Source organism: Eremothecium cymbalariae, chromosome 7, assembly GCF_000235365.1.
Source record: "Eremothecium cymbalariae DBVPG#7215 chromosome 7, complete sequence".
NCBI lineage: Eukaryota > Fungi > Ascomycota > Saccharomycetes > Saccharomycetales > Saccharomycetaceae > Eremothecium > Eremothecium cymbalariae.
Genome location: NC_016455.1, coordinates 731,263 through 745,986, shown reverse-complemented (window position 1 = coordinate 745,986; position 14,724 = coordinate 731,263). Strand labels below are relative to the sequence as shown.

At 43.2% G+C, this 14,724-nt stretch overlaps 5 protein-coding genes and 1 further gene across 5 annotated transcripts; 2 read left to right on the top strand and 4 right to left on the bottom strand.

Moving 5' to 3' along the window:
• Nucleotides 1-824: 824 nt before the first annotated feature.
• On the top strand, nucleotides 825-2,921 carry LDB19 (Ldb19p; the record flags this gene model as incomplete). Its single annotated transcript, XM_003647954.1, has 1 exon — nucleotides 825-2,921. One exon carries the CDS (start codon nucleotides 825-827, stop codon nucleotides 2,919-2,921), a length of 2,097 nt encoding a protein of 698 aa, XP_003648002.1.
• A 303-nt stretch (nucleotides 2,922-3,224) lies between these two features.
• On the bottom strand, nucleotides 3,225-5,480 carry PMT2 (dolichyl-phosphate-mannose-protein mannosyltransferase PMT2; the record flags this gene model as incomplete). The annotated part of the gene is made up of 1 exon (XM_003647953.1): nucleotides 3,225-5,480. The coding sequence occupies one exon, from the start codon at nucleotides 5,478-5,480 to the stop codon at nucleotides 3,225-3,227; it is 2,256 nt and encodes a 751-aa protein (XP_003648001.1).
• A 281-nt stretch (nucleotides 5,481-5,761) lies between these two features.
• Ecym_7355 lies at nucleotides 5,762-7,032 on the bottom strand (the record flags this gene model as incomplete).
• Nucleotides 7,033-7,628: 596 nt separating this feature from the next.
• Nucleotides 7,629-9,986, bottom strand: CCR4 (CCR4-NOT core exoribonuclease subunit CCR4; the record flags this gene model as incomplete). The annotated part of the gene is made up of 1 exon (XM_003647952.1): nucleotides 7,629-9,986. The coding sequence occupies one exon, from the start codon at nucleotides 9,984-9,986 to the stop codon at nucleotides 7,629-7,631; it is 2,358 nt and encodes a 785-aa protein (XP_003648000.1).
• Nucleotides 9,987-11,361: 1,375 nt separating this feature from the next.
• Nucleotides 11,362-12,321, bottom strand: ATS1 (Ats1p; the record flags this gene model as incomplete). The annotated part of the gene is made up of 1 exon (XM_003647951.1): nucleotides 11,362-12,321. The coding sequence occupies one exon, from the start codon at nucleotides 12,319-12,321 to the stop codon at nucleotides 11,362-11,364; it is 960 nt and encodes a 319-aa protein (XP_003647999.1).
• Nucleotides 12,322-13,345: 1,024 nt separating this feature from the next.
• Nucleotides 13,346-14,602, top strand: Ecym_7352 (nicotinamide/nicotinic acid mononucleotide adenylyltransferase; the record flags this gene model as incomplete). The annotated part of the gene is made up of 1 exon (XM_003647950.1): nucleotides 13,346-14,602. One exon carries the CDS (start codon nucleotides 13,346-13,348, stop codon nucleotides 14,600-14,602), a length of 1,257 nt encoding a protein of 418 aa, XP_003647998.1.
• Nucleotides 14,603-14,724: the final 122 nt, after the last annotated feature.

Genomic DNA, 14,724 nt, shown 5'->3' with positions numbered 1-14,724 from the left:
TTTTTGTTTTTTGTTTTAGTTGAAACCTTAATTTTAAATAGGTAGCAGATCCCATTGAAGAGCAAGCTCGAGCATGGGGGATATTCTAAGTTAGGTTATGCAGTGTTTACTTAGAAGAAAGGGTGACATGTAGAACCTGATTTGGCAGTGGGGTGTGGTTGCATGACTCCATCTAGGGTTTTAATGCCCTTGCGTTTGTGTTTACCTTTTGTACTGAGTTATGTTGTAATGTATCGGCAGCGATGAGGTAGGTCTCTCTTGGCTTTGTAAGCAGATGAACGTTAAACATATATGCATACTAAAGTGAGGCCTTCGAGGTCTAATGCATTGGAGGTTAAATTGGAGGTTGAAGTGGATGATATATTAGGTAGATTGGCTGGGTTAGAGTAGCACAGCACCAACAGCGTGAGGATTTTTCTTTTTCTTGTTGTGTGTTGGATGATTTTTTGTCAAAGATGGTCCTTTCAGAATTTGATTCTTCGTTTTATGTTGAAAGCGTTCTCTCTCTTGAGAGAAGGGCGTTATTAGTTTTGGACACAAGTTTTGTATAATGTATAAGTGTAAACTAGGAAGTTGTGATTTACTAGTTAGTTTAAAGGGGATTATCTTCGACGACTAGGGATTCCTTAATATATTTATAGATTGTGGTTTTGGTACGGGGTTAAACGGTGAAGGTTGGGTTTGAATTGGAACACATAGACACACAGACAGAGAGACATATACAAGGATCTTTTTATAGATAAGATATAGGCAGAAAATTATCGGTGTTACTTCGGATTTCCCATTTAAAAATAAATCCATATTTGGGTGTTTGGGCATATGAGATGGTGTTTCCAATATTTGGAGGTAATTCCAAGGGTAGTGGGGGCGTCAGGTCTCTTAGATCGTTGGGGCCGGGAGGAGGAGATTTCATAAGTGGTGGGAGTGATGAGACTCAGTATGTTAATTTAGAAATTGATATTGAGTCACCTCCATGTGTTTTATATGGTGCTCCTATTGAATCATCAGGGGCTTTGTTGAATGGGGTGATTAGGTTGTGTGTAGGGAACCCATCGGCAGCTTCTAAGAATCGATCGTTAGATGCAGGTAGTAATGCATCGTCCCGGATGGTAAACAGCTTAGTGTCCACACCGATGTCTCGTTTGACTAGTCTGTCGACGGTGAAGTCTCCAGCATCATCTGCGAAGGACACCTTGTACCACTTGTCTAGCACCATTGATAAGTTAACAGTGATATGTTTTAGCCTCTCGCTTGTGCAGAAGGTAAGGTACGGCAAGCCCTTCATGCCTAGTAACCCAGCTCTTTCTTCGTGCAGCAATTGCCGGTCAAAAGTGATAGAATTGGCAAATTGGGATATAGTGTCGAACCCTATCGATGTCACTCTAGGTTACCATACATATCCATTTTCTCATCTGTTGCAGGGCGATTTACCTGTGACTTGTAATCTTGGGTCGACGGGTTCTACCCATATAAGTTACGAACTCATTGCGGTAGCTTTTTATAAAACATTATCAAAGGGACCTGGAAGTAAAAATACCGTAGATCGTTTAGAATTAAAATTTCCCATACCAATAACTAGAAGTATTTTACGGGGACCTGATAGAAATTCCTTGCGGGTGTTTCCTCCAACAGATGTTACTGCAAGCGCTGTTTTACCAAACGTGGTTCATCCCAGGTCTACGATACCTTTAGAACTGAAGCTGCATGGAATTTATACTGGTGATAGGAGATGGAGGATGCGCAGATTAACTTGGCGTGTTGATGAAAACGTTCGCATTAGGTCCCATGCCTGTAAAATGCACATAGGTACCCTCAAGGCTATTGAGGATACTGTCAGAGAAAAGCAGGCGAGGAGCTCAAAGAAACCTGCTAAGCCGATTAAAAGAACATCTGATATGGGTCCTCAGGTTACTGTATCTGTATCTACATCTGCAAACCGTCAAATAAATCCTAATATGTTCCTACCGCGACAAGATTCAGCTGCAGGGGATATGGATGATGATGCTACCGGTACACCCGATGGATTCATACATCCCAGTGACCACGCCATGCATGAGGAACTGCTCGAACAGCAGGAGCGTGTTAGAAGACAGCAAGTAGAACAAGAACAAAAAAGAGAAGTCACTCATTACATCGAAGAGACCCGTACTTTGGCTGGTGATGACGTCAAATCAGGCTGGAAGAGTGATTTTACTGGATCTGGAAAGATCGAATTAGTCACAGATATTGACTTAACAAAATTAAACTCTGGAGTATCAAATCCAGTACACTCTATTTCGACGTTAAATCCATATAAGCCACCAGTTGATCAGAATACTAACGTAGCGTGCGACATTGATGATCCAATACTAGGTGTATTTGTCAGCCATCTCTTATCAGTTGAAATTATTGTTGCTGAGGAGGTTCTTCAATATCCCAATGGACAACCAGTGAGCAGCAATCTACATGATTCTTTGGTTGCAGCAGAAGGAAAGGCATTCCCTACCAACAGTGCAGACCAGAGACTTGCGGAATTATCACCAATGTTTGCAAACCGAAATATGAGTTTACAAAGACGAGAATCCATTGAAGAACCTTCATTGCCATCGCGAGATCGAAGTAATAGTGGATGCATAGATGCAAGCTTACGAGTAGTAGGTATACCTACTGGGGCTGCACGTGTATTGAGGATGCAGTTTAAACTACACATGACAGAACGTTCAGGCTTGGGAATATCTTGGGATGATGAGGTGCCTCCCACGTACCAAGATGTAAAATACTTATCTCCACCAGGTTATTCTGCAACCATTTCTGAGTCAAGAGAATTTTATAATAAGGGCCATACCAATAATACCTCTGAGCCTGATACCCTATCTTCAGTATTTCCTGTATGTTCCCATACGTCTTCTAACAGTTCTACTCGCTTAAATAATGATGCTTAAAGTGGAGTGTCTTTAGTCCAAGGTCATTTATCCGAACTAATGGAGGCCCAATGATATTATCATTTAGTAGTTAATACTTGGTATGAGGTTGGTTCAGCCTACATATATTCATACGCAGGCCTACACAATAACTAGGAGTGCATTCATAATTTTTCAATTATATTTCTATTTTATCGTATCAAAAACTGATAAACAAACTATTTATACTGCAGTTACATATTTGTTGTAATAGATAATGAGTCAAACACAATAGTAGGTACAAAATTATATGAACTTAACTTCCACGCCCTAATTTTTTTTAATTTAAGCGATGGTCCAAGTCTTCAACAAGTTCAAGTATTCAAAATCCTTCACTGGACCAGACATACCTGCAGAAATTGGGAAGAAATAGTAAAATCCATAAATTACAATGAAATAATACAATCCATAGACACCAATTCTCGCCAGACGGCCATAAGAAGATTTCTTCCATGATTGCATGCCTGCTTCAAACAAATATGATAAACCCAATAACGCAAAGTATAAGGCTGGCAAATAGTGATGTACATATGTCACCCTACCCATAATTACGAATGGAAGGAAATGTAAGGCCCAGCCCAACAATGGGTATAACGCGCCCACTAAGAATAAGTTAGCATCCTGATGGCTCTGGAAAATAACGCATTGTCTTTGCCATCTTAACAAGTAATAAATGACCATGCTAATTAATATAATTACTGCGAAAGTTGATGGCCATGTGGAGGCTGGTGAACCCATCAAGAAATATCTGACCAGCTCATCGGACCATCCACATAATCTGATTCCAACATTTAAAGATGGCCATTGCCAAGCAGAAGATGCCAATACGTCTAACTTATCGGGGTCAGGAACTAATGCGTTGTTTGTTGCCATCATTGCTAGGTTTAAGTGAATAAAATCCTTAATAAACTTGGTTTTTGGGAATCTGAAACCTTCCGGCCTTGCAGGTAACTTGTCATTTTCATGAGTTTCAACATTCCACCAAGTCCTCTTATCCCTTTTAAATGGATTAGGCACACATGCTACCTCGGCCTGTCTGAACCCCCACTCAGGTAGATGAGCACCAGTTTGAGCTAGGTAGCAGTTCATTTCGCTGTGTCTGATTCGGAAAGAAGTTGATAGAGTATGCAAAACCGTCTTATTTTCTTCTGTGGGTTGGTCCACAAATTCAATTACCCAGTTGTCCTTAGGATCACCTATTTCGTTATTGCCATAACCAGAAACTTCCCAATATGAGTTAGTGATTGGTGCACGAATTTGGTGTGAGTGTAAGTTTCTAAGAGTGTTGATATGAACCAACCTGTAAACATGGTTATCTTGAACAAATTCGGGGTCTGTGTCAACAGATTCATTCCATGGATCTAAGCCCCTCATTCTATCAAATTTCCAATTATTGTTTGAATCTTTGTGTCCATAACAAGTAATCTGCTGTTGGTTAGAGCCCTCCGGGAAAGTTTGCACATGTGAGTGCAATAGAGAGCCTCCTAACGCCTGGTTTTTGATAGAAACGACAGATGAACCGACTGCAATATCACGTGGGCCTAATCCGACGTCTGATCCGACCAAACGTGCTTGGAACAGCGAGGGCATGACCGCATCACCAGTACCTGAGCGTACCAATAGGTCAAAGTGAATCTTAAAGCAAAAGAGGAACAATAGGATAGGAACAATAATCAAGCAGAATGCTCTGGCGCCAAAGTGCTTTAAAAAGTCTTTAACATCGATCTCAGGGTCCCCCGCCTTATTCCATAGGTCCACAATAGTATAAATACCAACAAGAGTGATAATGAACAAACCCACCATCTTAACGGAAATCGTGCATCCTAGAGAAATACCTAGCAATAGGAGCCACTTCCACCATTTCCGGCCAAATGGCCTGCTTCTCTCATTATGAAACATCACAAAAGTATAGTAGGAACACACCGTGAAAAAGAGTAGCATTGAATCCAAAAGAATAAACCTCCCCAAAGTAGCATACGAATTCTCAAACACCACCAAAATACTAAACAACCACACCGTGGGTAAAGAAAATCCAATAGCCTTCGCCGTAAAATACGCTAATGGCGCACATAGCGACGAAAACATTGAGTTGAAAAGCCTCATTTTCACATAATCAATATACTCCGGATACTGCTCCCCAGAAGGAAAGTCCCACGACCCATTATACCCCGCAAGATACCCTGAGAACCCCACCAACATTTTCCCCAATGGCGGATGGACATCATGATAAAACTCATGTCTTAAATAATACGAACCAAACTTACCAAAATGTGCCTCATCCCAAACAACATGATTATTCAGTCCTATCTTGTAAACTCTTGTAAATATCGCTAGCGCTGTAAACAATATCGGCATCACAATAGCCTCCCACCTATACAAAGGATTAACCTCTTCTTCCTCCTCCGCCTCCCCATTAACTATCTTAGTGTCCAACTTTAAACCTTCCTCCTTCTCAGAAACTACATCATCAGCATTAGCGTCCGAAGCTCCTCTCCTTCCTAACGTTCCAACATCACCTCTGCTATATCCCGAAGTCGACATTGAGCTGCAAAGTTCTAACAAATAAAACTTAAGTTATGCTTTCTCTGTCACCCAACGCTGGCCTATTCGAAAACAAACGAACCAATCAACGTTATAATTTTATACACTTGATTTCTTTCAATGTTTTTAAGTTTTGGTTAAAAGAAACCCTTCGTTATTTGAAAGGGAGGAAGATACGTGTTCGATTTTTAAAAATCGTCAAAATGAAGTCCTTCCATACGGAGCAGCCCATCGGAAGAACTAATAGGCAACTAAAATAGGATGAGATGATGGAATATAGATCAGTAAGAACCGACTAGGAAGGAAATCAGGTAGCTAAATATACTACCTGTAGTCAGTCCGAAACATATAAACAGATTGACGCAACCGGAGGCAGCTTTCTTCTCTTCCTGTGTGTTGCAATGACGACTGACGTTCATGATACTTAATGATACTATGGTACCACATGCTAGGCCAAACAGATGGATCCAGAATAAGTAGAGTAGGTCCATGGTGTAGTTTGGTTGTGTTAATGAATTGTTGATGTTGAACAGGAAAAATATGGGGATCATTAGTGAGGATGAGAGGGCCAGAAGGAAAATGAAGACGGGTGGGAGGGTCAGGGCGAAACTTTTAAATGGAGGTTGGGCCAATATGATTCTGGCGCCCAGGTCGCCAATGTTCCATAATGTGAATGCTAGTGGGACAAATTGCGCTTTGGGCATCGGTAGGGCGCTTGCGAAGGTATGTGAGGCGAATACAGGGAATACCAGCACTATGGAGAGGATGACATAGATAGCTAGTACGAGGTATTTTAGTTTATTGAAGAGGACTTTGAACTTTATAGGGGATACTACTTCTGCAGCTCCTACGGGAAGGCTGTCCAGATGCGTTGCGACGCCTGAGTATTTGTAGAGGAGTAAGGTGAGTATAGCAATCCATGCACTGGAAACAAAGTACGTGAAGGTCCCTTCAGTGCTTGGGTCTTTAGCATCGCCAACCAGAGAGAGCAAGAACACCAGTAAAGAAAGCGCGGCGCCTGAAACCGATTGGCCAATGCACATTACCTGTATGTGCGTTGGGGATAGGACATTGGACAATGCGAAGACGCCATTTTGCATAATTGTTGTACTAATTGCAATGCTCGCCACCAGGATCATAATGATGCAAAAAGAAAACCCATGGGCAGCAGATCATGTATCAAGATAAAGATACCAAATATTCCCAAAGCAGCACCGCTTAATATTAGCCCCAAGATGATCCGGTTTGAGTAATTACGTTGTCTGCTCACCAACCAAATGGACAAAAATGCACTTATCCCTGTAAAATTAGTCATCATAGTACTAGTATATATTTTAGCATAGATAGTGTTTTCCTGGAATACTTTGGTCTCGAAGAATAAGCACACATTCAGCACACAGTTCCAAGGCAACAACAACGAAATTCCGAGAAAGAGACAAACGTACGGGGTTAAATGGCCCACATAACCGGGACGTTTCGGTACATCGTGTTGTTCGTCTGTCAGTAACTCATGAGAGTCTATTAGACTCGCATTTTCAGCCAATGTTGACATGGTTTGTTTGCTTCAATGATTTTGACAAGATAGAGCTTCTCTTTCAAACTATCCCACTTTCTCTTTATCTCCGTTTTCTGCTGGTATGTGCAGGTTCTCTTCAAAACTGTTTGTTCCCTTGAAGGGGCCAACGTTGTGTGGATAGAGATCGTTAAATAAATGTTGATAAATGCTCAACCAGGAAATTATCAGGCTCCGGTGTAATTGAAGATAAGCAGATGATGTTATACATACGTTGTAATATTTATTAGAATAAAAAAAATCCATTGAGCGGTGAAATCTACGTAATGGCGGGATCTAACCTATAAGCCTTCTTATAATCAAACAAAAGGTTCTTTACTCTTGTAACGTTACAGGATAAACTGGTACTGAGAGGGGAGAGGCGACGGCTGACCGAACAAAATGGTAGCGGACTAACAAGGAACAAATAAAAAGAACTGAAGACACAATATGGAAAATAAAACAAACGTGAACTAAACCACACAGAATATATGGTATATATATATATGTATATTTATATATGATTGTTGTTGTTGTTGTCTTTTTGTTTTTCGTTACCTTTTGTGCTAGTCATTTTTGTTCATTCCTCATATAAATCATATAATCATACCGTTGTTGTTGCCGTTACCATTACTGCTAGAGGAGCCCTTCGTAAACTCGAATCTCGTCAGCAAAGGTATATGGTCGCTTGGAACTTTATCATTAGGTAGACCGATAAATTTGGAAGCATATGTTGGATCTATGGCGCCTAGTACCCCACGTACACGTAAAGCTTGTGTAGAATACCATATGTAATCGATAACATCAGTAAATGACGGAGACAAATTAGTAAAAGGTAGTTCTCCAATAACCTCATAACTGGATTTTAGGGATAAATTGTGAGCATAGTTTTTTTGAGACATGTAGCCAAAGTCGCGTCCTTCAATATCTTTATGAGACTTTACAAATCCAGTAGTGAATAACTCCACTACAGCGGAGTGAGATTGAGAGTTGAAATCACCACAGATGATTAGCGGAACTTTCTTCTTCTCTTGAGGGTTTCCGATGTTGCTTTGTTGTTTTAATAGTTTCTCAATGTAATCCAGTAATACACCAACCTGGAAGGTCTTGACATCGTTAAAGTGAGGATCCCAATGCAAATGGGTTGTTACAACCCAGACATGTTCTCCACTTAGCTCATGTTTTAGTTTCACAATCAAGGCTATGTTGTCTTTATTCATAGCACGGTTCAAGTAGTCCTCCGTGCGCTGGAACTTTTTATGTTTCATCCAAACACTGCTAAAGTCAATAGCATCCTTGAAGATACACGAAAATTCCGAGTTTTTGTAAAAGATGCAGCATCCATCTACCTTTTTGGCGTCCTTTACCTGCATCGTTCTTGCCCTAGTCTTTGCATGGAAAACTCCCGAATAACCTTGCTTTTCCAACAAAGGCAACCAGAACTCCTCGTAGGTTTTACTTTCCACCTCCTGCAAACAAATGACATCTGTCTGATAAGATAAGACCTCCTCTTTTAATTTTTCACGTCTATAATCCCAGCTTAGGGCCCACGATGGCACGAAGCGGTACATCTTGGGGGTTGCATAATGCTGGCATAGGGTATTGTACGACAAGAGGGTGAAAGACCTCTTGAGGGTGTCCTGATTCACGTGGCTATTGGATTCTTCTAACGATACATGTTCCTGGGTCAACTCTCCGTCCGCGTTAATCTCAATAAAATGACGAGGCTCCGGTAGCGGGAGCTCCGGGGCGTTATCCCTTAGATAGAAGATTAAACCTGTCACCGACTTCTCCGTCAAGGTCTTTATTAACTGCTTGTCCAATGGATTCCCCTCACAACCCAGAAATTGCAAGTTGAATAGATTGCCAAACTCCCAAGGCAGACTCGAGACCATGTTATCAAAGAAATAAAGGTACTTCAGTTGGTAGCACATGCCTAGTTCGGTGGGCAACTCCGTCAATCTATTATGCGACACATCCAAAACTCGTAAATTCCGTAGCTTCTTGATAGCAGGGGGCAGTTGCGTCAAGTTGTTCCCGTTCAGATACAACCGCGTTAAAAAGTCGTACTTGAACAGGTTATCGTTAAGGTTGTAAAGTGCCAAGTTCGACAGATCGATCGTGTGCCAAAGCTGCTCATCGTACTTCGTATTCACCGGCGCCACCATCCGATGCTCCACTTCGTCGTCCTCGTCGATATTAAACTGCGACAGCTTCTTGTGCTGCTGCTGCTGCAGCAACATCGACGGCGTGGACTGTGTGTTGTTCACCAGCTCCGCCTTTGGAGTGCTGGGAGTGGACAACGGAGTCCCATGCGGCCTCTGCTCCTGCTGGCCGGGCCCAGGAGTCGTAGAGCTGGCTGGCACGCCCAGATCACTAACCATCTCCAAAAGATACTGCTTGGTAAAGTCCACCAGCGACTTGGCTATATCTGCAGCCTGCCCCGGCTGCTGCCCCTGCTGTGCCTGTCCCTGCCCCTGCTGCTGTGCCTGCCCCGACTGCTGGCCCCCCGTCTGCTGCGTCTGCCCAGCAGTACCCGACTGATTCATCAAATACTTCTTCATAGCGTTCTGCCTCGCATACGCATTTGCTTGACCCACCGACTGCCTCGAAATCGCAGCCAGCTGCAGCTGCAGCTTCCAGATCGGATTATTAACCAGCGACGGATCGCTCTGGTGCGGATGATACAACGGATTCCCCGTGTTAGAAACATTCGTCTGGTTTAACTGACTCAACAACTGCTGAGAATTGTTACCTAACCCTGGCGGCTGCTGCAACACCTGCTGCTGCTGCTGCTGCGGCTGCGGCTGCGGCTGCAGCTGCAGCTGAGGTTGCGGCTGCTGCGCCCCACCCTGATGCAACTGCTGCGCCAGTCCTTGAGGAGTACCAAGCATTTGCGGTACACTCGCCCCAGCGGAAAGTTGATACCCCATCATTGGCGGAGGGTTATTCATTAGTTCCTCTTTATTATATATATATACCTGTATCCTCGTATAAGCCTGTCCACCTCCTTCTTCGTTACAAAGAGCTAACAATTACAAACAAGCACCTGTCTGCTTCCTCTGGTTCTGGTTCTCGTCTCGTTCTCGTTCTGCCTCCTGGCTCGTGCTGCTGCTTCAACTTTATTTTTCCAGTAATTTTTTTATATATATTTAGTTGTATATTTTTCTTTCGAGTTTTGTATATATCAGAGAGTCAACATTTGCCACCACCAGCGACGTCACGTGGCGCGCCTCGTACGACGTGAGCACAGCTTCCCCGCGACGCCCGTCGCCCGAATGGGCGGGTAACCCCAACAACCATGCAATGCATGGTTGTTGGGGTTACCCGCCCACACCAACGAAGCTATCAACATGCAACTCAATCTATAGTGCTAAACTCCAGTTGGTAGCAAGAAAACAAGTTTACGGCATAATATTGCTTCTTAAATTATCTACTTTTATAATGCTTCCTAGAAACATCTTAGATTTAGGTGTCACTACTACGCGATAACTTGAGAAGCTACATTTATCATTAGAGTTGCTCAAGCATACACCACACATATAACAAATATATAACTTATATCATTACAGTTTGATCTGCAATGTGTCATCTCCCTATTTACCGTTGAAGTTGAACCAATCAAGCTCTTCTCGTTATTTTATTAAATCATACCGAGGAGCCCGCGTTTCTTTTTTGTTTACAGGCCGCCGCCGCGGCCTGTAAACAAAAAAGAAACGCCGTAAACAAATGCGACAAGCGGCAAATCTCGTGAGCGAAGCAAAAAACAATTAAAATCAACTAAATAAACAAACTGCATAGAATATATATATAGGGACCTGAAAAAACATTACCTTTCTCGCTCTTCCCTTGTGTTTTTTGGCGGTTCTGTAACGTGCGAGATGTTGAAAAGAAGTGGGGGGGGTTGGATATCTCTTCCTGTAGCCCCTTCTACGATACACGTCTCCTAGATTAATAATCAAGAAGTCTATACATATTTCCCATGTGAGCCGTTTTTCTCTCTATTCTTTCCGTTTTTCTCTGGCTTACCTTTCACCGTTGTTTTATTTTTTTCTGGTTTTTGTTGTTTGGCTGGCTAAGTGACGACGGTCGGTCCAGGCGTGGTAGCACTTTGTGGTCTTCGACCACAAAGTGCTACCACGCCTGGGTTAGCCCGTTGGCCAACGCCAAGGACCGGATGGGGGTAATACAGCAGGAGAGATACGCCGGAGGAAGGAAGGTTCTTGGGTCAAGGAAATTAGAAGGGGTTTAAATTCTTCTTCTTTCTTTGTAGTGACAGGCGAAAAAATTGTAATTTTTTTTTGTTCATGAATATGGGAAAGGTACTTTTTAACATTTTGTACATATCCAGGAAGTGGCACAGCCACCTTGTAGCCAGATTATCTTTTCTGTAGTTTCTAGAACACAGTTCAAAGTGCTGACGATGTTGCTCTTGTCGTTGAATGGAGACGAATCCTCCAGGAACTTTGTAGTGGAGGGTCCGCAATTGCCATGCTCGCCCCAGCCCCAGCAGAACACGCGCCCGTTGGATAGGGACATTATGCCATGTTCGCTGCCTGTGGTGAAATGGGTCATGTTTGAAGGACGGTCCCATGTGAACATCTGGCCGTAGTTGCCATTGCCATAGGAGAATATGTCGCCCTTGGTCCAGATATGCAAGGAGGACCACATAGCGGCTATCTTTACAATCTCCTCGGAGGATACGTCGCGAATTATATCATTGATGCGTTCTTTCATAGTGCCTGAAATAACGAGCTTGCCTGCGTCGATAATTGCGATAAAGTCCTTGCCCATAGTGACTTGGGTGATATCTTTGCCCTCGTATATAAGCTTTGGAGTGTCGTAGCCCTTTGTTTTTGGTTCCTTTAGCTGGCCCTTGCGGTTGGGCCCCCATCCAAATAGTTTGTTGCCGTCTCGTAGTACCACATTCTGGAAGGATGAGTGTACTGCACGGCTGTTGTTTAAACATGTGGTGACCCGCCTCCAGGACGAACTGCATTTTATATGGCCAAGCCCCAACTCGCCGTTTAGTCCCGCCCCACACGTAAGCACATTGCCGTGTATATCGATGACGACCGAATAATCCCACCCACAAGCAACGTCTTGAAACTCCCCCGGGATCTGCGTCCAATTATATGTACACTTCCCATCTTTACTAGCAAACTGGCCCTGTCGACTGTCTCCTGACGCCCAAAGCTGGCCGTCCTCCATCAACACAAGCGAGTGGTTGCCCCCACAGGACACTTTAATAGGTTTCTTGGCACTCTCAAATGTTAAATGAGGTATCATCACGTCTTTAAAGTGTCCGATGCCTAAGCTGACCACTGCCGTTCGACCCTAGCGCGTAAATCTTGTACATCTTGTGAGTGTGTGTTTTTTTTCTGTTCTTTTAAAAATACTCTCTCTTGCTTCTTTTTGGTTATCCGTTGCGTTGCCCGAAATAAAACTGACTAACTGAATAAGTGACTGAATGACTGGCTGTGACCGTTTTACCTGATTGTTGTTGTTGGATTGTTGCAAAACTACGATAATCAATGCCTGTCTTTTGTGTTTTCGTGTATGTACTTGACTTGGAATATCAACCAAACTCGGGTTTTTTAAACTGTCAAATCCCCCCACGACATTATGTTCACGGCACCCAAACCACATAAACCTGCTTTCTGTGTATTGTGGCTACAAACTCTGAAAAGGGGTGGAACTCCATGTGTCAGCTCATTAACGTACCATCACTCCCCTTCCAATTTCCTGTTCAGGACTCCCGCGTAACGTCTTGATGTTTTTAGCGCTGCCTTTCAGTCCGTCGTCATCGTCGCAGTCGCAACTGCAACTACAAGTAATACAAAGAAATCCTTCCTGCCAACTCCATAATTGGTGCCACATCGCTGACAAATACATATTTAATTAGCTGATGGAGCAGGCCGGCCTGCGCAGTGCCGCTTCTGCGATTAAACCACTCTTTCCAACGAGCAGTCTCCCGTCATCAGATTCTTTTCCCTCAAGTACCCACCGATTTATCACTAAGCTTCTCCGGGCTTTTCTCGACGAAAATCAAGAAAAGAATTATTAAAAATAAAAAAACCTTTTTAAAATATAACTTGAAATTTAAAAAATCTAAGAGGCATCTTCTGTGATAGCGGTTAATTTGATAATAGAGACTTGGAGGTCGTTTATTATATATATATGATCGCTATTGTTTTTTAATAATCTTTTTTATTCATATTGGATCACTACTATCCTTGTTCTTTCATTTTGTGCTGAGCAGTTTTTTGGATTAACGTTGTTCCAAGTTTGATTTTGAAGGACAGAGAGGCTAATGGATCCAACTAAGGCATCAACTTTTAAACCTGGTAATGCAGAGGATGACCCGCAGCCTCCTCTGGTTCCAAAATCAGCAATTCCCAAAAATGGGCCTATTGAGAATCTAGTGTTTACGGATTTTGATGCGTCGTTGGGTGGGGGGGGTTCTAAAGGCGACAGCGGTATCAAGAAGCCTGCAGGACGGAAGTCGATCAATGGGAAAAAGTTCAAGACCAACGGGGGGATTCCTTTGCGGCAGGGTGATGTTGAGTGTAGTTCTGAGGAGTGTTCAGAGTCAGATGAGGAGAATGGTAGTGGGATTGAGGTGCCATTGTTGAAAAGTGGATGTCTGGTGGGAAAGCGGAAGCAGCCCGGGGTGGAGGAGTTGGTGGGGGGGATGGAACGGGAACGGGCGAGTAGTAACTCGTTGATTCATCAGTTTCAAACGGCTGATTTGGAGGAGGTTCCTCGGGGAATTGTAAGACAGGCTAGAAAACTTGTGGATTATGAATTTCCGGTTCATAGGCTGAAAACACGGTTGGAGCATTCGAATAAGCTGCCCCTGGTTATTGTTGCGTGCGGGTCGTTTTCGCCAATCACACATTTGCATTTACGGATGTTTGAGATGGCTCTGGATGCAATTCAGGAGCAGACAAGGTTTGAGGTGATTGGTGGGTATTACTCGCCTGTGAGCGATAGCTATAAGAAACCGGGGCTGGCGCCTGCCATTCACCGTGTGAGGATGTGTGAATTGGCTTGTGAGCGTACGTCTTCTTGGCTGATGGTCGATGCGTGGGAGTCGTTGCAGCCTCACTATACAAGAACAGCTAAAGTTCTCGACCACTTTAATGATGAGATCAATGTGAAACGTGGTGGGATCGAAAACAGCAAGGGCGAGATGGTTGGTGTTAAGATCATGCTTTTGGCTGGCGGTGATCTGATTGTGTCCATGGGCGAGCTTAATGTCTGGGCTAATGCTGATTTGCACCATATATTAGGACAATATGGATGCTTGCTTATTGAGCGCACAGGCTCTGATGTCCGTTCGTTCTTATTGTCCCACGATATCCTTTATAAACACAGGCGGAACATTCTGGTGATCAAACAGCTGATATACAATGATATTTCCTCTACTAAGGTTAGGCTATTCCTAAGACGCGGAATGTCCGTACAGTATCTACTACCAAATTCCGTAATCCGCTATATACAGGAGCACGGCCTGTATGTTAATGAAAGCGAACCACTGAAACAAGTAGTAGGTGACGATGATTAGAGGGAATAAAAACGGACCACAATGTCGTTACCATTGTCATCGCCCCAATATTCCCAGTCCAACCCCCCGTGTACTAAGTCTGTACCATTTCTAAAAGATAATACCCTTTTTTAATCGAAACA